The 24,955-nt window shown below is 48.2% G+C and overlaps 1 protein-coding gene across 4 annotated transcripts in view; it reads right to left on the reverse strand.

Annotated features, from left to right (window-relative positions):
- Window positions 1–24,955, reverse strand: part of LOC147101891 (uncharacterized) — a 275,980-nt gene that overhangs the window by 91,289 nt on the left and 159,736 nt on the right. For all 4 annotated transcript variants that reach the window (XM_085965912.1, XM_085965910.1, XM_085965908.1 and 1 more), the window contains exons 8-9: window positions 1,929–2,105; window positions 678–731 (exon numbers count right to left, since the gene is read on the reverse strand). In XM_085965912.1, coding sequence (XP_085822038.1) covers window positions 678–731; window positions 1,929–2,105 — 231 coding nt within the window. The remainder of the gene's footprint in view (window positions 1–677; window positions 732–1,928; window positions 2,106–24,955) is intronic.

Raw genomic sequence — 24,955 nt, forward strand, 5'->3', positions numbered from 1 at the left:
CCCAGACACACAGCGCAATCCATGCACAAAGCATGGCCCCGCCACACAGCGCAATCCATGCACAAAGCATGGCCCCACCACACAGCGCAATCCATGCACAAAGCATGGCCCCGCCACACAGCGCAATTCATGCACAAAGCACTGCCCAGCCCAGTGCAGCTATGGAACCCTGTGCAGATAGCCATCCATGTACAGGCAACCAACCACATTCAGACGTGAGAGGAGTTCCCAACCTGCGCCCCCAGCAGCTGTTGCACCAGATGCAGAGGTTCAAGGAGAAAGCCCATCACCACCTTCTCAAGGGCAGCTATGGATGGGCAATACCAGCCTTAATGGCGACACCCACATCCCGATGGATGATAAAAAAAAGTCTCCCTTCCTGCACCGGCTGCTGGTGCCTCCAGCCAGCAATCATTCTCCTGCTCCTCTCTATGGCTCCTCGTTGCTCCTCAACATCTGCCCAGATGAGGACTCTCTCCATAGGTGCACCGTGTGGCATTGAGCACATGATTAGCATTCAGGATACCCTCTCTGGACTGTAACACAATCCCTCCACCCCACACACTCCAACAGCTGACACATTGTTTAAGTGTTGCAAAGACCATTTCAGTGAGAGGTCTGGTGTAGACGTGTTAGGAAAAGGGACGAAGTTGCTCACCATTTACTTGCAGTCTTACCTGCAGGCTGTGGCGGGGCTGCCTCCGCTTCAGCTGTGGGAACTGGAGTTGGTGCTGTTGGATACACGTGTAAGCACACCATAAATTTCAATGCACCATACAGGTTAAGAAATGATGACAAATAAGCACCTTGTACAGTGCAGGCTCACCCATGCCCTTATACATTGTTTATTTGGTTAAGTAGGGGTGTAAAAAGCAGGGATAAGTAGAAGGTTTCCAAAACGTACAAGGGATCCGGTTGGCAGTTGTGTAAATGAGAAAGACAAACAAAAGTAGGCAATGTAGTAATGAGGGAAGCCAAGAGCAACATTGCGTGGACGATTGCTGAGGCCAAGTAGCAATAACACACATTGGACAAACGGTGGAAGTATTGGCCGACTATAGCAGATTTGATATTGTGATGTACACATATCTCTTTCTGCAGTTAAAGTAAAGGCTACCAGGGAGTGATTCATTTTCCAATGGCAAAAGGATGAGGCTATCGATGGATGAGCGGATATATTAATACAAAGAGTGTGAGAAGGGCTGCTGGTGGCAGTTGTTGGATCTGCAGCAATGGTGCAAGCGAGAGGCACTCAGAGCTGCTCAGCACCGGTTTAGGCTCCTTGCTGGGGAAAGAAACACAAAATTGTGCTTTCCGTGCTATTCCCGGTCTTTGGTGAAGATACTATGGCCAAATATCCACGGCCATTCCGGTGGGGAGTTCCGCTGTAGCAGAGATTGGGAGTCCGCCAGGGCAAAGGGAAACAAGGCTGGGACTGAGTTACTCCGAGTCCCTGGCCTGGTGTCTGAAGATCTGGATCGCCTGGTGGAGACACAAGCCTCCGACTGCACCTCACAAGATCATTAATGTTGAGGGGGAGGTGGGGGCCGAGGATAGGCACTCCAAACGTTGGGAGTTTGAATGCCACGGGCGTTCTTGGGTAGCTGGTGTATGGTCGGCACAGGTACGCTTGGTCAGAGAAGGCGTAACTGCCAAGCAACCGGTGTTTGTGGGGCCCACCCAGGGTCCAGAGTGGGATCATGGCTAGCTGGGGTCTCCCGCCAGTGGGAACAGGTGGGGCAGCCAGCGAACTCCGCCTGAGAATTAGGCCAAGACATTAGATCGCTCCACATCCATTTTATGCCTAAGGATCCAATATGGCGGGCGTGCACTCATTCCTCGTGTGACGTGCTATAAAGCCTAATTTAAATATTTAAATAAGGGTCTTGCACTTGTCAGCCTCTGTTAGGTGTTAAGTTGCTCCTCACGTGCTGGGGTCCTATCTGCGGGTTCTGGCTCAGTTTCTGAAGGCTCCTGTTCCTGGGGTTCGGGGGCAGCCACTAGCTCTGGCTCTGGCTCTGATGCTGGTTCTGGCTCTGGTTCTGGTGCTGGTGCTGGTTCTGCTTCTGGTGCTGCTTCTGGTTCTGCTTCAGCAGGAGGTGAACCTGTGATACATATGGACAAACGTAGAATGCTTTTCAATAGGGAAGAGATTGAAGGGTAGAGTGACAAAGTAAATACTTGGTGAGTAGGTGGGTAGATGAGTAAGAGAGAAGGTGAGTAGGTTACATAGAATATACGGCACAGGAACAGGCCACTTGGCCCAACCAGTCCATGCCGGCGTTTATGCTCCCCTCGAGCCTCATCCCATCTTTCCTCATCTAACTCTATCAGCATAACCTTCTATTCCCTTCTCCCTTATAAGCTTACTAGCTTCTCCTTAAATGCATCTATTCCATTCATCTCAACCACTCACTGTGGTAGTGAAATCCACATTCTCACCACTCACTGGGTAAAGAAGTTTCTTCCGAATTCCCTATTTGATTGTTTGGTAACTATTTTATATTGATGGCCTCCCGTTTTGTCTTCCCCACAAGTGGAAACTGTGTCCAGTCTATCAAAACCTTCCATAATATTAAGGATCTCTATTAGGTCACCCCTCAGCCGTCGCTTTTCAAGAGAAAAGAGGCCCAGCCTGTTCATCCTTTCCTGATAGGTATACCCTCGCATTTCAGGTATCATCCTTGTAAATCTTTTTTGCACCCTCTTCAGTGCCTCTATATCCTTTTATAAGAACATAATTGATGTAAAAAGACTACTGAACGCTTGGTTTGAGTATAAAACAAGGCTTTAATCAACTGTTTCACAACCATGAGATTCTAGTTACATCACTAGTTCCTGGTTACCGAAACATCCTGAGCCAGCTGGGCCCACGCCTGAGTATTTATACTCCTTGGACGGCACCACCAGCTGGCCGCCCAGTGTTACATCATGAGTCATGATAAGATTCATGACAATAACAACATAAGAATTAGGAGCAGAAGTAGGCCATACAGCCCCTCGAGTCTGCTCCACCATTCAATAAGATCATGGCTGATCTCCAACCTCAACTCCACTTTCCTACCCGATCTCCATATCCCTTGATTCCCCGAGAGTCCAAAAATCTATCTATCTCAGCCTTGAATACACTCAAGAGTTGTACGCAGTACTCCAAGTATGGTCTAACCAAGGTTCGATACAAGTTTAGTATAAATGTTCCACTTTTCAATTCAATTCCTCTAGAAATAAACCCCAGCGCTTCATTTGTTTTTTTATGGTCTTGTTAACCTGTGTCGCTACTTTTAGTGATTTGTGTATTGGGACTCCCAGATCCCTTTACTCCTCAGCCCCATTTACATTCTTATTTTCCAAGTAATCTGTGACCTCCTTATTTTTCTTACCAAAATGTAACACACTTACCTATGTTGAAATTCTTTTGCCAATATATGCCCATTCTTCAAGTTTATTACTGTCTTCTTGTAATTTGTTGCAGTCCTCCTCAGTATTGACTATCTCCCCCAATTTGGTGTCATATTCAGGAGAGAAGGTGCTTCAGTCGGTGAATAGTTGAGTAGTTGAGTAGGGGAGTAGGTGAGAAGGTTGTGTAGGTGGGAAGGTTTTGTAGGTGGGAGGGTTCAGTAGATGAGAAGGTAAGTAGGTGGGAGGGTTCAGTTGGTGAGAAGGTAATATATATATTAATATATATTAATGATCTGGACGAGGGAACTAGATGTAATATCTCCAAGTTTGCAGACGACACAAAGCTGGGTGGGTGTGTGTGCTGTGAGGAGGATGCCGAGAAACTCCAGTATGATTTGGACAGGTTGGGTGATTGGGCAGAAGCATGGCAGATGCAATATAACGTGGATAAATGCGAGGTTATCCACTTTGGTGTCAAAAACAGGAAGGCAGATTATTATCTAAATGGCAATAGATTGGGAGAAGGGGAAGTGCAAAGAGACCTGGGCGTCCTTGTGCACCAGTCGCTGAAAGTAGCATGCAGGTGCAGCAGGCGGTTAAGAAGGCAAATGGTATGTTGGCCTTCGTAACGAGAGGGTTTGAGTACAGGAACAAGAATGTCTTGCTGCAGTTGTACAGGGCCTTGGTGAGACCACACCTTGAGTATTGTGTGCAGTTTTGGTCGCCTTATCTGAGGAAGGATGTTCTTGCCATGGAAGGAGTTCAGCGAAGATTCACCAGGCTGATACCTGGGATGGCAGGAATGACGTATGAGGAGAGATTGGGTCGATTGGGCTTGTACTCGCTGGAGTTTAGAAGAATGAGAGGGGATCTCATCGAAACTTATAAAATTCTAACCGGACTAGACAGACTAGATGCTGGAAGGATGTTCCTGATGGTTGGGGAGTCCAGAACCAGGGGTCACAGTCTAAGGATAAGGGGTAAGCCATTTAGGACAGAGATGAGGAGGAATTTCTTCACCCAGAGAGTGGTGAACCTGTGGAATTCTCTGCCAAAGAAGGCAGTAGAGGCCAATTCATTAAATATATTCAAGAAGGAGTTGGATATATTTCTTACGGCTAAAGGGATCAAGGGATATGGAGAGAAGGCACGAACAGGGTACTGAATTTGGATGATCAGCCATGATCTCATTGAATGGCGGAGCAGGCTTGAGGGGCCGAATGGCCTACTCCTGCTCCTATCTTCTATGTTTCTATGTAAGTAAGTGGGAAGGTTGAGTTGGTGGGATGGTGTGTAGCTGATAAGTTGAATAGATGAGAGGGTTCTGTTGTTGTGAGTGTTCAGTAGCTGGGAGGGTTCAGTAGGTGAGCAAGTGAGTAGGTGGGAGGGTTCAGTAACTGGGAAGGGGAGTAGGTGGGAGGGTTCAATAACTGGGAAGGTGAGTAGCTGGGAGGGTTCAGTAACTGGGAAGGGGAGTAGCTGGGAGGATTCAGTAACTGAGATGCTGAGTAGGTGGGAGGATTCAATAGATGAAAAGGGGACTAGGTGATTTGGTGAGTAGTTGTGTAGGTGAGAAGGTGAGCGGGTATGTTGTAGAGAACATGAGAAGGAGAGAAGGAGGGAAGGTGTGAAGGCGAGTAGGTGAAAAAGTGATTAGGTGAGCAGGTGAGAATGTTGAGCAGGTGAGAATGTGAGTAGCTATGAAGGTAAGTAGATGTTAAGGGTAAGTACATGACAACATGAGTAGTTGAGACTGTGAGTGGGTGAGAAGGTGAGTGGGCGAGTAGGTGAGTAAGTGAGATAGTTGGCTAGGTGTGAAGTTGAGATGCTGAAGTGTGGGAATGAGAGTCCACACTACCTGTGTACCTTAATGTCCTAAGCAGTCTGTGGGACCAGCGCGCGCTGAGTTCAAACAGTTTTCTGATGAGCATGAGATTGTAGGCTATGCACTGTGTTAGGGGGTTTACGGCAAATGTATCTCCACAGATAAAGAGGGCAACATAACCATGGTAATAAAATGATTAGAAGAGATCAGAAGGGTTAAATGCATTTTTGTTGGGTCCATGTTTGTTATTCTGCTGTCACTTCTATGTATCTTTGTCGTACTATGATTTATTAGTGGTATGCAGGGAATGTAGTGATCAAAGGTAAAAATGGTATCAAAGAGTGAGTTAATCACTTTTTAGAAGCACTCATATGGGAATCGTGAGTATGGGGGATACTCATGAGGTCAGGAGATAGATACTGTTCTCTGCAGCCACGACCGAGAGTTCTGAAGGTTGTGTTGCCAGGGTTAAAGACATCTCCTCGTGGCTGGAGAACAACTTGGAGTGGGAGGGGGAGGATCCAGTTGTCGTGGTCCACGTAGGAACCAACGACACAGGTAGAACTAAGGATGAGGTTCTGTTGAGGGAGTTTGAGGAGCTAGGATCCAAATTAAAAAGCAGGACTTCAAAGGTAGTAATCTCTGGATTGTTACCTGAGCCATGTGCAAATTGGCATAGGGACAAACAGATTAGAGGTTTAAATGTGTGTCTCAAAGAGTGGTGTGGGAGGAAGGGGTTTCAGTTCATGGAGCACTGGCATGAGTACTGGGGAAAGAGGGAGCTGTTCCGTTGGGACAGGCTCCACTTAAACTGGGCTGGAATCAGTGTCCTGGCGAACTGAACAACTAGGGCAGTAGACAGGGCTTTAAGCTAATGGTGGGTGGGGGAGGATTCAGGAAAGAGTAAATTTAAAAGCAGCGAGAGAAATGTCAAGGCTCTAGAGCAGAGTAGAGTTTTGGGTAAAAATAAGCAGAGTGGGTCAGGAAGGGACAGAGAGAGTAACAAAGGCAATAAGGCATCAGTGACTAAGGTGACATCAGGGAAAAATAGAAATAAGTCAAAGTTAAAGGCACTATATCTGAATGCGTGAAGCATTCGCAAAAAAATAGATGAATTAATAGCGCAGCTAAAAATGAACAGGTTTGATCTAATAGCCATAACAGAGACGTGGTTGCAAAGTGGCCAAGGTTCGGAACTAAATATTCCAGGATACTTAACTTTTAGAAGAGATAGGCAAAATGGAAAAGGAGGAGGGGTAGCCCTGATAATAAAGGATGGGATAAAGACAGTAGAGAGAAAGGATCTTAGCTCCGAAAATCAAGACGTAGAATCAGTTTGGGTGGAGCTAGGAAACAACAAGGGGCAGAAAACATTGGTGGGAGTTGTTTATAGGCCCCCAAACAGTGGTTGTAATGTAGGGCAGAGTATAAATCAGGAAATTAGAGGCGCATGTAACAAGGGTAATACAGTAATCATGGGGGACTTTAATCTACATATAGACTGGGCAAACCAAATTTGCAGTAATAGTGTGGAGGATGAATTCATGGAATGTATGCAAGATAGTTTTCTAGATCAGTATGTGTGATATCCGAGTGGTAAGGTCAGAAACTGAGAGAAGCGAGATATTAGGAACAAACCCAACTGTTTATTTACACGGTGTAGCAGAGGAACATATCTCTTACAAGCTGGAGGCCAGGCACCATTCGTATTGCACGAGCACAAGATGGAGGATCAACCTCTGAGTCATACCCATAATGCAATGCCACATTACCGTGTTAACTGGTGTACCAGGACATTGAATACATGACCCATTACCTTAAATACTGGTGAATGTGAACCCTTAATATTTGGCTCCATCTGGTAGATAACTTAAACATTACATCCCAGATTACTATAGTATGTTGAGGAACCAACTAGGGAACAAGCTATTTTAGATCTAGTATTGTGCAATGAGAAAGGGTTAATTAATAACCTTGTAGTAAAGGGGCCTTCAGGGAAGATTGACCATAATATGATAGAATTTTATTTTGAGTTTGAAAGTGATTTAGTTAAATCCGAAACTAGCTTCTTAAATCTAAACAAAGCAAACTATGTAGGTATGAGGGGCGAGTTGGCTGAGGTAGATTGGGAAACTACATTAAAAGGTATGATGGTAGACAAGCAATGGCTAGCATTTAAAGAATTAATATATAATTTACAACAAATATACATTCCTTTAAGGCACAAAAACCCCACAGGACAAGTAATCCGACCGTGGTTAACAAGAGAAGTTAAAGATAGCATTAGATCAAAGGAAGAGGCTTATAATGTTTCCAAAAAGAGCAGTAAGCCTGAGGATTGAGAGGATTTTAGAATTCAGCAAAGGCAGACCAAGAAATTGATAAAGAAAAGGAAAATAGAGAGTAAACTAGTGAGAGACATAAAAACAGACTGTAAAAGCTTCTATAGGTATGTAAAAAGGAAAACATTAGCGAAAATAAATGTGGGTTTCTTACAGTCTGAGACAGTAGAAATTATAATGGGGAATAAGGAAATGGAAGAGAAATTAAACAAATAGTTTTTGTCTGTCTTCACGGAAGAAGACGCAAAATACTTCCCGAAAATAATGCAGAACCAAGGGTCTAGCGAGAATAAGGAATGGAAAGAAATTAGCATTAGTAAAAAAATAGTACTGGAGAAATTAATGGGACTGAAAGACGAGAAATCCCATGGACCTGGTGGTCTACATCCTAGGGTTTTGAAAGAGGTGGCTATAGAGATAGAGGATGCATTGGTTGTCATCTTCCAAAATTCCATAGATTCTAGAACGGTTCCCGCAGATTGGAAAGTAGCAAATGTAACCCCGCTATTTAAGAAAGGAGGGAGAGAGAAAAAGGGGAACTACAGAGCAGTTAGCCTGACACCAGTAGTAGGGAAATTGTTAGAATCTATTATTAAGGACGTGGTAACAGGACACTTAGAAAATAATAATAGGATTGGGCAGAGTCAACACGGATTTATGAAAGGGAAATTATGTTTGACAAATCTGTAGGAATTTTTTGAGGCTGTAACTAGTAGAATAGATAAGGGGGAACCAGTGGATGTGGTGCATTTGGATTTTCAGAAGGCATTCGATAAGGTGCCACTCAAGAGGTTATTAAACAAAATTAGGGCTCATGGGATTGGGGGTAATATACTAGCATGGATTGAGGATTTGTTAATGGACAGAAAACAGAGAGTAGGAATAAACGGGTCATTTTCGGGTTGGCAGGCTGTAACTAGTGGGGTACCGCAAAGATATGTACTTGGGCCTCAGCTATTTATAATCTACGTCAATAATTTGGATGAGGGGACAAAATGTAATATATCCAAGTTTGCTGATGATACAAAGCTGGGTGGGAATGTAAGTTGTGAGGAGGATGCAAGGAGGCTTCAAGGGGATATAGACAGGCTAAGTGAGTGGGCAAGAACATGGCAAATGGGATATAATGTGGAGAAATGTGAAGTTATCCACTTTGGTAGGAAAAATAAAAAAGCAGAGTATTTTTTAAAAGGTGAGAGATTGGGAAATGTTGGTGTTCAGAGGGACCTGGGTGTCCTTGTACACGAATCACTGAAAGTTAACATGCAGGTACAGCAAGCAATTAGGAAAGCAAATGGTATGTTGGCCTTTATTACAAGATGATTTGCGTATAAGAGTAAAGAGGTCTTACTGCAATTATATAGGGCCCTGGTGAGACCACACCTGGAGTATTGTGTACAGTTTTGGTCTCCTTACCCAAAGAAGGATATACTTGCCATAGAGGGAGTGCAACAAAGGTTCACCAGACTGGTTCCTGGGATGGGGGGATTGTCCTATGAGGACAGATTGAGTAGACTAGGCCTATATTCTCTAGAGTTTAGAAGAATGAGAGGCGATCTCATTGAAACATACAAAATTCTTACAGGGCTTGACAGGGTAGATGCAGGGAGGGTGTTTACCCTGGCTGGGGAGTCTTGAACCAGGGGTCACAGTCTCAGACTAAGGGGTCGGCCATTTAGGACTGAGATGAGGAGAAATTCCTTCACTCAGAAGGCGGTGAATCTTTGGAATTCTCTACCCCAGAGGGCTGTGGAGGCTCAGTCGTTGAGTATGTTCAAGACAGAGATCGAGAGAGTTTTGAATATTAAGGGAATCAAGGGATATGGGGATAGTGCAGGAAAGTGGAGATGAGGTAGAAGATCAGCCATGATCTTATTGAATGGCGGAGCAAGCTCGAAGGGCCAAATGGCCGACTCCTGTTCCTATTTCTTATGTTCTTATGGTATCTCAATAAAGACCTGATCCTGCATTGTTACAACTGTATGTGTGTGTGATTTGTTGTTAAAGGTAACGAGACGAATTCGGACGAGAAAGCAGTCCAACATCTTGGTGATCCCAACATGATATTTTCAAATTTCGTTAAGTTGGAGTTGGTTCGAGGAAGTGTTTCCCACACATCAGTTCCAGGGGTGAGTATTCTCTTAAGGGTTGCGACCTAAATGGAAATCCAGTTAACGATGGGAGGATCAGGGAATATTCCGGACAAGGTCGGGTAATTTCTTAATAAATGGATTGAATTTAAAGTGAGGCCCTACAGGATAGGGCAGGAAACAATGACAGGAGGATGGAGAGAGAAACGGCAGTCCTTAGTGGAGAGTGTCTGGTTCTGAAGTGATAGAAAGTGTAAGGTGTTATTGTTACAGTGTCTAATGCTGGAGATTCAGAAGTTAGGAGAAGAGGCTGAGGCCAGAGATAATGAAGATTCCGAACTTACAGAGCAGCTAGCGGTAGCCAGGAAAGAGGTAGAGTGCTGGCGATTCCAGGCGCTCGGAGCAGCCAGGATTGTTCTGATGCGGGATCAGCATCTTGCGGATGAACAGAAAGGAATCACGATCTAGAGAAAGGAATATCTAAGCTGCAGAATGCAAAGTTGGCGGAGCCGAGGCAGGAATGGGAGTGAGAGGGGTCCCTACCCCACCCCGCAGCCTCTGAAGGGGATGGGAGGGCAGCAGGTGGCGGCATTGGCTTGCCTAGTGGAGACAGATGTTAGTGAAGCCTGGTGGTGTTGAGGTCCAGGAGTTGATAAGGGGAATATGGGACAGGGAGCATGCCCACCGCTCCCTTCCGCACCTGCTTTACCTTCTCCGACTTCGGAGCCCCGAACCCGCGTGGTTCGAGTGGCGATGTTACGGAGGAGGAGGAGCAGTTAGATGCCTCTTCGGCTCTTCAGACACTTGTTCGCCCCACAACATTTCACCCGACCTTGCGGGAATGCGGAGAGTGGGAGGACCATGTCCGGCAGAGCCTGACCGTGAATTTTCCACTCCCTATGGAGGTGGTGAAGGGAACGCTACCTTTAGTGGCTTTGGGGATTCTTGTTCTGACCGAGGAGGGGTAATGTTGCAGGACATGAGAGCTATCCTTGGTGAAGTGGGACCTGCTTCAGGATCTTAATAAGTTTCTCCAATGGTGGTGTAATATTCTGGGATGGTGGCAGTCGGGGGACATATCAGAGAGACAAAGGGCTGGATTTTGATTCTGGAGGCGTGTAGGAGGCCGGACTACAACTTTCGGGGTTGTAGTCCCGCCTCCATCGATTTGTGGCCAACCCACGCGATTTTCACTTGATTGACCTTGGCTCAGCAGGCCAATGAAGGGCCACCCGGCAACAGGTGACGTCACAGATTGACATTTCATCTGTCAAGAGCTTTTGACAGATGAAATAACAGCGTTTGACAGCTCTTTGAAGCTGTCAAACACTGACAATCTGTACACTAAGTTAATTCCTTCCTCTCAGGCTGATTTAGAGATCTCTCCGGAACAGAAAGCTGAATGCTGCAACATTTGACAGCTCGCGGCCATTCTGCTTTCTGTGTCGGTGAGATGAGGGACTCCCGAGACCTGAAGGAAGGAAGGCTGTAAAGGTGAGTAAAACTTCTTTAAACACTTTACACACACCAAACACACTTACCTCTGCACTCATGCATCCATCACTCACCTGAACACCGGACATCTCGAACCCTCCAAGTCCTTCAGCCCGACGGCCCGCCTCGCTAACTTGGCGTGGTTTGGAGCCGTCGGCAATCCCACGCTTCAGGAATAAAAATAGGGATTAGGCTAAAAACTGCCTGTTAACTACCTGTTAACAGGCAGTTAATTGGCATTAATCCCCTTCCCGCCTCGGGGAGGCGGGTCCTAGCACAGGTCGGGTATCTGCCTCCTTTGAAACTGGCATGGAGGCGGGTTTGGGGCGGGATGGGGGCGGGATGGGTTTGTGCCCCCCGATTTTGAGATTTTAACCCCCCACACGCCTCCAATCCCGCCTCCACGGCCCAATGAAAATCCTGCCCAAAGAGTTCACACGATTCTTAGGGAATCACCAGGGAAGTGTGGTAGGTTTTGAAACAAACCGCAGGTCCTTGCTCTGTAGAATAATAGTTGTGATCGTCGGTGTTGATTGAGGGCCAGAAGTTGACAAAGCGCCTTGCATTATTAGCAGGGGAAGGACCCAGGGGAGCAGGGAACGTATATTTCAGTTGTGCAAAAGCTTGGCAACAAATTGGATTGACATCAGTTATTGTGGGGATGATGCCCATAGAGAGATTATTATGACTCTTCTACCCCCCTCAATAGTGCAGTAAATAGATGCTTGGGATGGGGATGAGGGTTTGGTAAAATGGTTGGGCCAGTCATGGAAGTGAGACAGGGGTTCCAGCGATGGAAGGGCCTGAGTGGATAAAGCCTGGGAGGGTCACATGAGGAACCTGGGACCCGACCCATCAATTGATAGAGGACAGGGATAGATTGGCTAATGAAGTAGAAAAGTTGAAAGAAAAGTTGAGGGAACGGGGAAAGGAAGCAAGAATCAGAGACGGGAATGAAACCGCGATCCGGCAGGTGAGGTTGGGGGGCGATTCCGCAATCGGGGCAGAATCGCAATGGGGAAGCCGCGCCTGAACCACACATGTCGCTTTCTTAGGACCCTTGCTTCAGGATAGGGGTGGCCATCCCCCCTGTCGAGGCCTGTGTGGAAGGGCGGCGGGGAATATTTTGGATTGGCACAGGGTCCACGGTTACGTTTGCGGATACTTCTGTTCCATCATCTGGGGTTCTGACCATTCAGGGTGCCACTGGTGTCCTGGAGGCCGTGCCCGTCATACAAACATAGAAACATAGAAGATAGGAGCAGGAGTAGGCCATTCGGCCCCTCGAGCCTGCTCCGCCATTCAATGAGATCATGGCTGATCATCCAAATTCAGTACCCTTTTCCTGCCTTCTCCGCATATCCCTTGATCCCTTTAGCCTTAAGAAATATATCCAACTCTTTCTTGAATATATTTAATGAACTGGCCTCCACTGCCCTCTGTGGTAGAGAATTCCATAGGTTCACCACTCTCTGGGTGAAGAAATTCCGCCTCATCTCTGTCCTAAATGGCTTACCCCTTATCCTTAGACTGTGACCCCTGGTTCTGGACTCCCCCGCCATCGGGAACATCCTTCCTGCATCTAGTCTGTCTAGTCCTGTTAGAATTTTATAAGTTTCAATGAGATCCCCTCTCATTCTTCTAAACTCCAGCGAGTACAAGCCCAATCGACCCAATCTCTCCTCATACGTCATTCCTGCCATCCCAGGTATCAGTCATGTATAACCTTGCAATTCAAACAGGGAACAGGGTAGCTGTGGGTGACTTTTACTGGGGACAGCGACCCTTACACAGTTGGGGGCAATTGCCGACCTGGTAAATACTCAGCTGTGGGGAACTAAATCGTGGAATGGGCCGGTTACAGTGCCAATGGCGAATGCGATTGGTCCCGTTAAGCCGGGGGGCCCAAAGGACACACCCTCACTCCCCTCAGAATGGGGACTGGACTGGGGACCCGTGTTGGCAGCCTGGGGCCCCCACTCCTTGGCCGCCAGCTGAATGGAGGTTGAGGTGGTCCTGGAGGGAGGGGTGCCCCTCCCCAGAAACAGTACCCCATCCCCCCAGATGGGCCAGGAGCATTTACTGGGACCGTCCAGGGTACTGTTGGACGGAGGCTTGATGCCACCTTGGCACTTCTCCATGGTTCATCACCCGCATGGCCTGTTGAAAAGCCCACGGGAGGTGGCGCTTCACAGTGGACTATCAGGAACTGAACAGTTTCCCAGCGGGTGGCACTGGCGGTTGCGGCTTTTGCTGAAATGGTGACGCGTTTGGATCCGGGAATCGAAATGGTTCCCAGTTCTGGACATTGCTAACGGCGTCTGGTCCCTCCCCTCCCATCCAGACAGTCAGACAGACAGACAGCCAGACAGCGTGGCACTGCCTTTACTGTGGTTGGACTGCAGTGTTGCGGGACGGGTTGGCCACAGGGATACCTGTGATGCGTCTCCAACGCGGATTTTAGACCGCATTCCCTTTAGGGAATGAATCATCCGACATACTGATCCAGTCTCCGTCTGTGGAAACACAAGACTGAGGGCTGGCATGTACTCCAGACGCTGTTCGATGGAGGCTTGCTGTGTAATCCCAGTAAAGCGCGATTGTGCAAACCATGGGTTGTACACCCGGGCATTCAGTCGGGGATGGAGTGAAAGCCCATTGCCCAGGATCCAGTGATCCCCTCCCCACTGACCATCAGCTCTTCCCTGGGACTCCCGGGGATCTGCCGAGAGTTTGTGACCGTCTCTGCACCAGACGCTGAGCCGCAGACTGTTGCTATAACCCGTCTGAAGCAGCGGCTCGGGGCTGCGCCAACACCAATCATGCACAAGCCCTTTTAGAATTCACCCCGCGGCCTCTGATCTGACACTGGCTGCTGGCGCGGTGCAGGCTGTGGGATCTCAGGAGCGCCCTTGTACTGCAGCCCCCGGAGATTAAATCAGGCCCGGGGGTGGAGAAGGTGGTGCAGTCGAGGCTGGAACGGCCTGGGTTTTCAGATGTTAGTTACACAGGACGGGAGCTGCCACATAGGGTTTGTAGGTGCTTTTATTACCGAGGGCCAGATCCAGCAGGAATTCGGATTCAGTTTTTAAAATGGGGGCGCGCAGGCTGTGGAACTCATGGCCCTGCTACACTCGGTGGTCGAGGGCTTCGACACCAATCAAGATATTATGGTTGTTGTGTCCGTCAGTAGTAAGACAGACTGCAGGAGAACGGTACAACAGGTGTTTACTCAACGTGGCTCACTCTGGAACTGAACTGTACAGATTACTACTCAGTGCTATATACAGGTGTGGTCACTGCCGGTACTACAGTATACATGAGCTGTAAAAAGTAGTTCCCCCCTTAAAGGTATATACATTACAATTCCTCCCCTTTTAGATTAACAGTACCATAACACTCATTTAACAATTAAATATCAAACTAATTACAATTAACACTCTTAACATACAACGTTAGCTGAAAATAGTCCATTTATATATTCAGTCTTTGGGGAGGCTTTCTGATCCTTTCTGGATAGCGCCTTTCCCGAGTGTCTTGCTCTTGGTGCGGAGGCGATTCTGGCACCCTGTCGTCGGTTGGGTCATCAGCTTCCGATGCTACTGTTTCTGGGGTAGATGCGACCTGTACGTCGGGTTCCTCACCAGGTACGTATGGGCGAGGCATGGGGTTGACTTGTTCCTGTGACTCTAGGATCTGGTCAGCATGGCATCTCACGATGTTCTCCCCAACGTCCACTGTGTACATTAGTGGGCCCTGCCGTGTGCATATCGTTCCTGGCTGCCATTTTTCTGTTCGGTAGTCGCGGGCCAAGACTGGTTGCCCTACATTGAAGCTCCTTGTTGGCTTCTCATGGATGTGCTGGAATTGCTTACTCTCAACATCTCTTCGTACGTTTGGTCTGAGCAAATCCAGGCGAGATCTTAACCTTCGGTTAAAGAACATCATGGCCGGGGCCTGGTTGGTGACTGTATGTGTCGCATTCCGGTAGGCGAACAGGAAATTGTCCACTTTGTGCTGCAGCGGAATGTTGTCATTGTACATAGCCTTTATTGCCTTCTTAAAGTTTGTAAGAAACCTCTCAGCCAATCCATTTGTGGCTGGATGATACGGGGCGGATGTGTAATGCCTTACCCCATTCTTCTTCATAAACCTCCGGAACTCTCCGGACACAAACTGTGGTCCGTTATCGGAGCAAATCTGTTCTGGCAAGCCGTTCCTGGCAAAAATGGTCCGTAGGACTGCAATAGTTTTCTCCGTGGTGGTGGAGGACATTTTGATGACCTCGGGCCATTTCGAGTGCGCATCCACGGCTATTAAAAACATTGAGTCCATGAATGGACCAGCAAAATCAATATGCACCCGTTGCCATGGAGATGAGGGCCACTCCCATGGGTGTAGAGGGGCATGTGGTGGTGCATTTTGGACTTTCTGGCATCCTGAGCAGCTCTTGGTCAGGTCCTCGATTTGTTTATCGATTCCCGGCCACTACACATAAGCCCTGGCAAGGCTTTCATTTTTACCCCTCCCAGATGACCCTCATGAAGCTCATTGAGCACTCTATCCCTTAACTTGGGTGGAATTACCACTCGGGATCCACACATCAAGGTCCCCCGGCACACTGACAGCTGTTCTCTTCTTGTCGAGAATGCTGGCAACAGTGAGTCGCCATGTGCTGGCCATCCCTTCACCGTCAAATCATATACCCGAGACAGTGTCGGGTCATTTCGGGTCTCCTTTTCTATACGAGCGTTAGTTACCGGTAGGTATTCAACTATAGTCGAATGAAATATTTCGACAGGATCCACTGCTGGTGCTTCCTCCGCAGTAGGCAGTGGCAGGCGTAATAGCCCATCAGCATTTCCATGCTGTTTCGTGCCCTTATATTCAATCTCATAGTGGTGCGCCCCTAGAAAGAGTGACCATCTTTGTAGTCGTTGCGCAGTCATCACCGGAACGCCCTTCTTCGGATTAAAAATGGAGACAAGAGGCTGGTGATCAGTCAGCAAGGTGAATTTCTGCCCGTGCAGATAGTGATTGAACTTTTTCACTCCCCACACTAGGCTGAGGGCCTCCCTGTCAATCTGGGCGTAGTTACGCTCGGCTGAGGTTAGTGATCGTGACGCAAAGGCTATTGGCCTCTCTGAACCGTCCGAGAATTTGTGCGACAGCACCGCTCCAATGCCGTAGGGTGACGCATCACATGCCAACCGAATTGGTAGTGCTGGGTTGAAATGGGCCAATACCTCTTTCGATGTGATTGGTGTTTTGCTCTTCTGGAAAGCTTGTTTACATTCGTCACTTCACTTCCATGGCACTCCAGTTTGCAGTAGGGTGTTCAGTGGGTGAAGTATTGTAGACAAATTTGGCAAGAACTTATGGTAGTAGTTTACCAGCCCGAGGAACGACCTCAGTTGTGCCACGTTTTCCGGTGCTGGAGCCTTGACTACTGCCTCAATCTTTTCTGGGGACTTATGTAACCCCTCTTTATCGATAACGTGGCCACAATACGAGATCTGTTTTTTAAAAAACTCGCATTTGGGGCGGTTAGCTCGGAGCCCATATTCCTTCAATCTAGTGAGCACCTGCTCCAGGTTGGCGAGGTGATCACTGTCATTTTCGCCCGTGACCAGGATGTCGTCCAAATAACACTGGGTCCCTGGGATCCCTTGCAGGACTTGTTCCATTGCCCTTTGCCAAATAGCCGGAGCTGATGCTACCCCGAATACCAGCCGGTTGTATTGGTAGAGACCTTTATGGGAGTTGATTGTGAGCTTTTTTTTTGATGCTTCTTCTACCTCCATTTGCAGATACGCCTGGGCCAGATCAATCTTAGTGAATCGTTTCCCTCCAGATAGCGAGGCAAAAATATCTTCAATCCGCGGAAGTGGATATTGCACGGTGTGAATGACTGGGTTCACTGTTACCTTAAAGTCCCCACAGATGCGAACCTTCCTTGGTTCCCCAGGCGTGCTGCTCAACGACTTTTTCATCACAGGGGCGATGGGTGCAGCCCACTCACTCCAGTCTACCTTGGACAGTACTCCTGAACGTTCCAAACTCTCCAGCTCTGCTTCGACGGCTGGGTGGATCGCATAAGGTACCGGTCTGGCCTTAAAAAATTTTGGGCTTGCGTTTTCTTCGATTTTAATTGTTGCTGTCATGCCTTTTAGTGTTCCGAGTCCTTGCTGGAACACTTCTTGCGCGTCGGTTAGGATCTTTGACAGTCGCCCAGGTGTGACGTCGTCATCCTTTTTGGCAGCCACAGTCAGTGCTTGTATGGAATGCCAATCCAGCTGTATTTTCCGGATCCATTCACGTCCCAGTAATGGTGGTCCTCCATCTTGCAATACATACAGGTCTAGTTTTGGTGTTTCCTTACCGTTATATATAACGGTCACCCTTATTTTTCCTTTGGGGTAGACTTTTTGCCCCGTGTACGTCTTCAAAATAATTTTTGTGTCTCTCAAGGGTATGTGTGAGAATAGCCGCTCGTAGTCCCATCGGTTTATGACTGTTAGGGCTGATCCTGTGTCCAATTCCATTTTAACTTGGACTCCTGCTATCTTGAGAGTGACCCAAATGGTTCGGTGATCCTCCATTTTGATCACATTATGTAGTCTCAGACAACTCAGCTCCCTGCTTTCGGAGTCGGTATCACTCTTTTGTTCGTCTGAACTATTCTCCGTCACCTTATCTACCTTCTTGTACTTTTCTTTTGGAGATTTCTTATTGCTGGTTTTCTTTCCCGACCTGCAGACTCGTGCTATGTGTCCTACTTTTCCACACTGTCTGCACACTTTGTCTTTGAACCAGCAATCATTCTGGTCGTGTGTTGTTCTGCCGCAGCGATAGCACTTCTCTGTTCTGTATGACATTTCGTTTGTGCCATATTCTTGCGGTTTCTGTTGTATCTCTGCAGCGCCCCGTGCTGCTGCTTCATATGATACCGCAATGCTGAAAGCCTTTTCCAGCGTAAGGTCCTTTTCAGATAAAAGCCGTTTCTGGGTTCCTTCACTTTGAAGCCCACACACAAACTTGTCCCTTAAGGTATCTGCCAGTCCCGTTCCAAATTGGCAGTGTTTCGATAGTTTGCGCAGTTCTGTTAAATATTCAGCATTGCTTTCATCCTTATGCTGGTTCCGTTTGTGAAACTTGAATCTTTCTGCTATCAGCAGCGGTGTGGGGTTTAAATGTTCCTGTAGTATCGTCACTATGTCTCCAAAACTCTTTTCCACTGGCTTCGCTGGGGTTACTAGATTTCGTAATAAGCCATACGTCTTTGCACCCATTAAATTTAACAATACCGGCGCTTTCTTGTCATCTGACACCTCATTTGCCTTGCAGTATACCTCTATTCGTTCGACATATGTAGTGCAATCTTCGACTTCATTGTCAAATGCGATGATACTGCCACTCTTCGGCATTTTGGGTGTGGTTTAAAATGGCTTAAAATGGCGTCTCCCACGCTTTCCTTCCTCCCCCGCTGCTGCCAATGCCGCTCTCAGCGGTCCTCGTGGCAATGGCGGCGCCCTGTAGGTTTCGCGTGCTTCTCCTGCGCTGCTGCCAACGCCGCTCTCGGCGGTCCTCGTGGCAATGGCGGCGCCTCGCTGGTTTCTGCACGTCTCTCTCCCTCCCCTCGACGCTGCTCGGCCCCTGAACACCGGCTGCGCCCTGTGCGCTCTGCTCTCTCTCTCTCTCTCCCGTCGACGCTGCTTGGCCCTTTGCTGTGCCGCTCGGTCCGGCTCTAGCCCGCTGCTGTCCGGGAAGGGTCTGCGCACTACCTGTTGCCAGCCCGTTTCGCTGGACCACCGCGACTGGAAAGCCAAGCCTGGCTCTCAACAGCCTCCCCCGCAATTCTCGAGTCTCTGCTGGATGACTGGGCGGTTGCCCGTGGTCGACGCCCGTGTCTCTGGCCTTGACCTCCAATCTACTGGTCTCCAGGAATGAATCCCTGGGAGGTGATGCAGAGTTGCAGGTAGGATCGAATTTGCCTCGTCGCCAATGTTGTGTCCGTCAGTAGTAAGACACAGACTGCAGGAGAACGGTACAACAGGTGTTTACTCAACGTGGCTCACTCTGGAACTGAACTGTACAGATTACTACTCAGTGCTATATACAGGTGTGGTCACTGCCAGTACTACAGTATACATGAGCTGTAAAAAGTAGTTCCCCCCTTAAAGGTACATACATTACAACGGTCATTGCAGATTCATCTTTAAAGGCGCTCTCACTTTAGAGTGCTGGGCCTGTAACTGCTTTATGGCAACCGATGGGCCAGACATTAAGCATAAACAGTTATGGGCAGTTTAACATGACACAGCCGTTGGCAAAGGGGGAAAATCCGAATGGTTAAGGTTAAAGCACGCATGAATAAACAGAACCGAGCTCCGTTCTGACATCGAGGAATGAGCTGGTCGATAAGAAAGCCAAAACAATGGCTGGTGAGGGTCGATTATGACCAAAAGAGACTTCAATGGTCTGGAATAAAGGGGCAGCATCCTTAAGAGTAAAACCAAGGGGGATGTCTTTTGGAAGGGTGCATGTCCATTTTGGGAGTCCGGGGGTCCTTGGGGCACATGCACCCACTGGTGTTGGCACCGGCCAAACCCTACAGGAGACACTCAATGTTTTCAAGGGGAGACTGGATAGGCACTTGAGGGAAATAAACTTGCTGGGCTATGGGGATAGAGTGGGGGAATGGGACTGCCTGGATTGCTCTACAGAGAGCCGGCACAGACTCGATGGGCCGAATGGCCTCCTTCTGTGACGTTATGACTCTATGACTCTATGGCAGCAGAGTATAATTGGCCGGGGGCGATGCAACACTGCGATCCGGAGATAGCTCACGGACCCTGTGGGGCAGGAAAACACAGGTCATGGATGATATGGTTAGAGGAGAGGTGGAGGAGGGCCAGTGGGTGTGCTTGGTTCCTGAACCTGTTTGGAGACTCCTCATGTCATGGACACGTGGCTCATTAGTTGGGGGACACCCGAAAGTAGAGGAGGCAGTCTCACGGATAATGAAATTCACCTGGTGGCCGGGATTACACCTCGCTGTAGCGGCACATATACAGCTATGTATAATTTGTGCACAGCAAGATCCCGTATGCTACAAATCAAGGGGGCGCTGTTGCGCCAGGCTCACAAGGGTCCTTGGGAACGGGTTCAGATTGATTGTGTCGGACCTCTCCCTGAAGTTAGGAGGAAAAAAAAGTTTTTTGTTGGTTGTGGTGGATGCATTCACCCGATGGGTGGAAGCGGTTCCTCCGGCCAACCAGACCGGTGCCATAGCTGGTCGAGTATTCGCACAACAGTGTTTGATTGGTGGGTGATTGACTCAGATAATGGCCCAGGCTTTGTGGGGGAAGTGTTACAGGAGTGAAATGAATCCCTGGGAGTCCCACAGCAATTTCATATTCCATGTCATCCCCCAGGCCGCTGGACAGGTGGAATGCATGAATCAAACTCTTCTGTCGAAAGTATGTGATCGGGCTGAGGGAGATTGGGTTAATCTTCTCACTCACTCCAACCTACCTCCCTCTGAACTTGCAGCACTCCGTTCTCTCAGATCCAATCCCGACATTGTCATTAAACCTGCTGACAAGGGTGGTGCTGTTGTTGTTTGGCGAACCGACCTCTACCTAGCGGAAGCTGAACGTCAACTCTCCGACACCTCCTCCTACCTCTGCCAGGACCATGACCCCACTACCGAACATCAAGCCACTGTTTCCAAGACTGTCACTGACCTCATCTCCTTTGGAGATCTTCCCCCCACGGCCATCAACCTCATAGTTCCTCAACCCCGCAGAGCCCGCTTCTACCTCCTTCCCAAGATCCACAAACAGGACTGCCCTGGTAGACCCATCGTTTCAGCCTGTTCTTGCCCCACGGAACTTATCTCTTCCTATCTCGACTCTATTTTTTCTCCCCTTGTCCAGTCTCTTCCCACCTACATCCGCGACTCTTCCGACGCCCTCCGCCACTTTAACAGTTTCCAGTTTCCTGGCCCCAACCGCCTCCTTTTCACCATGGATGTACAATCCCTCTACACCTCCATCCCCCACCAGGATGGCCTGAGGGCGCTCCGCTTCTTCCTTGAACAGAGGCCCAACCAGTCCCCATCCACCACCACCCTTCTCAGCCTGGCTGAACTTGTTCTCACATTGAACAACTTCTCCTCTGACGCCACACATTTCCTCCAAATCAAAGGTGTTGCTATGGGTACCCGCATGGGTCCTAGCTATGCCTGCCTTTTCGTGGGATATGTGGAACACTCTTTGTTCCAGTGCTACTTGGGTCCCCTCCCTCACCTCTTTTTCTGGTACATTGATGACTGTATCGGTGCCGTTTCCTGCTCTCGCCCTGAACTAGACAATTTCATCCACTTTGCTTCCAATTTCCACCCTTCCCTCACCTTCACACAGTTCATCTCTGACTCTTCCCTTCCCTTCCTCAACTTCTCCGTCTCCATCTCTGGGGATAAGTTATTGACAAACATTCACTACAAGCCCACTGACTCCCACAGCTACCTAGACTACACTTCCTCCCACCCCACCTTCTGTGAGGACTTTATTCCATTCTCCCAGTTTCTCCGTCTCCGCCGCATCTGCTCTGAAGATGCCACCTTCCATACCGGTGCTTCCGACATGTCTTCCTTTTTCCTCAACCGAGGATTCCCCTCTACTGTGGTTGACACAGCCCTCGACCGTGTCCGTTCTATCTCCTGCACTTCTGCCCTCACCCCTGCCCCTCCCTCCTAGAACCACGACAGAGTTCCCCTTGTCCTCACCTTTCACCCCACCAGCCTCCACATTCAACGGATCATCCGCCGCCATTTCCGCCACCTCCAGCGTGATCCCACCACCAAACGCATCTTCCCCTCACCTCCCCTTTCAGCATTCCGTAGGGACCGCTCCCTCCGAGACACCCTAGTCCACTCCTCTATCACCCCCAGCACCCCTTCCCCTTCGCCCGGCACCTTCCCGTGCAAGCGCAGTAGATGCAACACATGCCCTTTTACCTCCCCCCTTCCCACTGTCCAGGGCCCCAAACACCCCTTCCAGGTGAAACAGCGATTTACTTGTACTTCTTGCAATCTAGTATACTGTATTCGCTGCTCACGATGTGGTCTCCTCTACATTGGGGAGACCAAACGCAGATTGGGTGACCGGTTTGAGGAACACCTCCGTTCAGTCCGTAAGGGTGACCTCAAGCTTCCGGTGGCCTGTCACTTTAATTCACCGCTCCATTCCCACTCGGACCTCACCGTCCTCGGCCTCTTGCATTGTTCCACGGAAGCTCAGCGTAAGCTCGAGGAACAGCACCTCATCTTTCGATTAGGCACTTTACAGCCCTCTGGACTCAACATAGAGTTCAACAATTTCAGATCATAACCTCGGCCCCTATCATATTTATATTTTTTATCCACACTTTTTGTTTGTGCTTTTTTTCTCCCTCCCACATGGCAGCTGTCTTTCATTCTGCCAGCGCAATTCACACTTGATTTAGAGCCATCCTTTGTTTCTTAACCTGTCCATTACCATCTCCTCTTGCCTTGAATATCTCTTAATGCCTCTTTACTTCTCCTGCCTTCTATCCTATCACAGACCTTCCCTTTTGTTCTTTCATCCCCTCCCCCATTTCCCAGCCCCTAAACTTGCTTTAAAATCTGTTCCTTTTCCTGCTTTTTTCCAGTTCTGACGAAAGGTCTTCGACCTGAAACGTTAACTCTGTTTCTCTCTCCATGGATGCTGCCTGACCTGCTGAGGTTTTTCCAGCATTTTCTGTTGTTATTTCAGATTTCCAGCATCTGCAGTATTTTGCTATTGTATTTTTGGGTTAATCTTCTGCCGTTCCTACCCATGAGAGTGAGGTCCCGGGTGAATTGAATGATTGAGGTATCACCACATGAGGCACTGATTGGCCGATCCATCCCAGTGTGGGAGAACCAGTTTGTGCCTATGGACCCGAGCCTGACATCCACCCTCGCAATGGAGGAGGGGGTCACCTCGCTGCAGAGGCACCTACATTGGATCAGTAGATTGGCGGGACATATTGACGTTGAGCAGGCAGCTCGCATGAGAAAAAGACTCTGCACCCTCTCTCGTGCAATCACATCCTTCCTGTAATGTGGTGACCAGAACTACACGCAGTATTCTAGTTGCGGCCTAACTAGTGTTTTATACAGTTCAAGCATAACTTCCCTGCTCTTATATTCTATGCCTCGGCTAATAAAGGCAAGTATCCCGTATGCCTTCTTAACCACCTTATCTACCTGTCCTGCTACCTTCAGGGATCTGTGGACCTGCACTCCAAGGTCCCTGATCGTCTGCACTTCTCAGTGTCCTACCATTTAATATGTATTCCCTTGCCTTGTTAGAACCTCCCCAAATACATTACCTCACACTTCTCCAGATTGAATTCCATTTGCCACTGTTCTGCCCACCTGACCAGTCCATTGATATCTTCCTGCAGTCTGCAGCTTTCTTCTTCAATATCAACCACACGACCAATTTTTGTATCATCTGCAAACTTCTTAATCATACTTCCTACATTCAAGTTCAAATCATTGATATATACCACAAAAAACAAAGGACCCAGTACTGAGCCCTGCGGAACCCCACTGGAAACAGCCTTCCAGTCACAAAAACACCCTTCGACCATTACCCTTTGTTTCCTGCCTCTGAGCCAATTTTGGATCCAACTTGACACTTTGTCTTGGATCCCATGGGCTTTTAACTTCGTGACCAGTCTGCCATGTGGAATCTTATCAAAAGCCTTGCTAAAGTCCATATACACTACATCAAACACACTACCCTCATCGACCCTCCTTGTTACCTCCTCAAAAAATTCAATCAAGTTAGTCAGACACAACCTTCCCTTAACAAATCCATGCTGACTGTCCCTGATTAATCTGTGTCTTTCGAAATGAAGACGTATCCTGTTCCTCAGAATTTTTTCCAATAATTTTCCCACGACCGAGGTGAGGCTGACCAGCCTGTAATTACTCGGTCTATCCCTTTCTCCCTTTTTAAACAACGGTACCACGTTAACAGTCCTCCAGTCCTCCGGCACCACACCTGAAGCCAGAGAGGATTGAAAAATGATGGTCAGAGCCTCTGCTATTTCCTCTTTTGCTTCGCTTAACAGACTGGGATACATTTCATCTGGGCCTGGGGATTTATCCACTTTCAAAGATGCTAAACTCCTTAATACTTCCTCTTTTATTATGTTTATTTCATCTAATATTTCACACTCCTCCTCCCAGATTGCAATGTCTGCATCATCCCTCTCTTTTGTGAAAACAGACGCAAAGTATTCATTAAGAACCATACCCATGTCTTCCGCTTCCACATACAGGTTACCTTTATGGTCCCTAAGTTCGTAGATTTTTTCCAGACCGGAGGCATCCGCATGCAGGAAGCCTCCGATGGGAAAATCCGGGCCATTATTTAAATGGAGAGAGGCTACAGAATGCGGCGGTACAGAGGGATCTGGGTGTCCTCGTACATGAAACACAAAAATTTAACATGCAGGTGCAGCAAGTAATTAAGAAGGCAAATGGAATGTTGGCCTTTATTTCAAGGGGGATAGAGTATAAAAGTAGGGAAGTCTTGCTACAACTGTACAGGGCGCTGGTGAGACCACACTTGGAGTACTGCGTACAGTTTTGGTCCCCTTATTTAAGGAGGGATATATTTGCATTGGAGGCAGTTCAGAGAAGATTCACTAGGTTGATTCCTGGGATGAAGGGGTTAACGTATGACGAAAGTTTGAGCCGGTTGGGCTCATTGGAGTTTAGA

This window comes from Somniosus microcephalus, chromosome 23 (assembly GCF_052327205.1).
Source record: "Somniosus microcephalus isolate GS21.2 chromosome 23, FLI_Smic_1.0, whole genome shotgun sequence".
Taxonomy (NCBI): domain Eukaryota; kingdom Metazoa; phylum Chordata; class Chondrichthyes; order Squaliformes; family Somniosidae; genus Somniosus; species Somniosus microcephalus.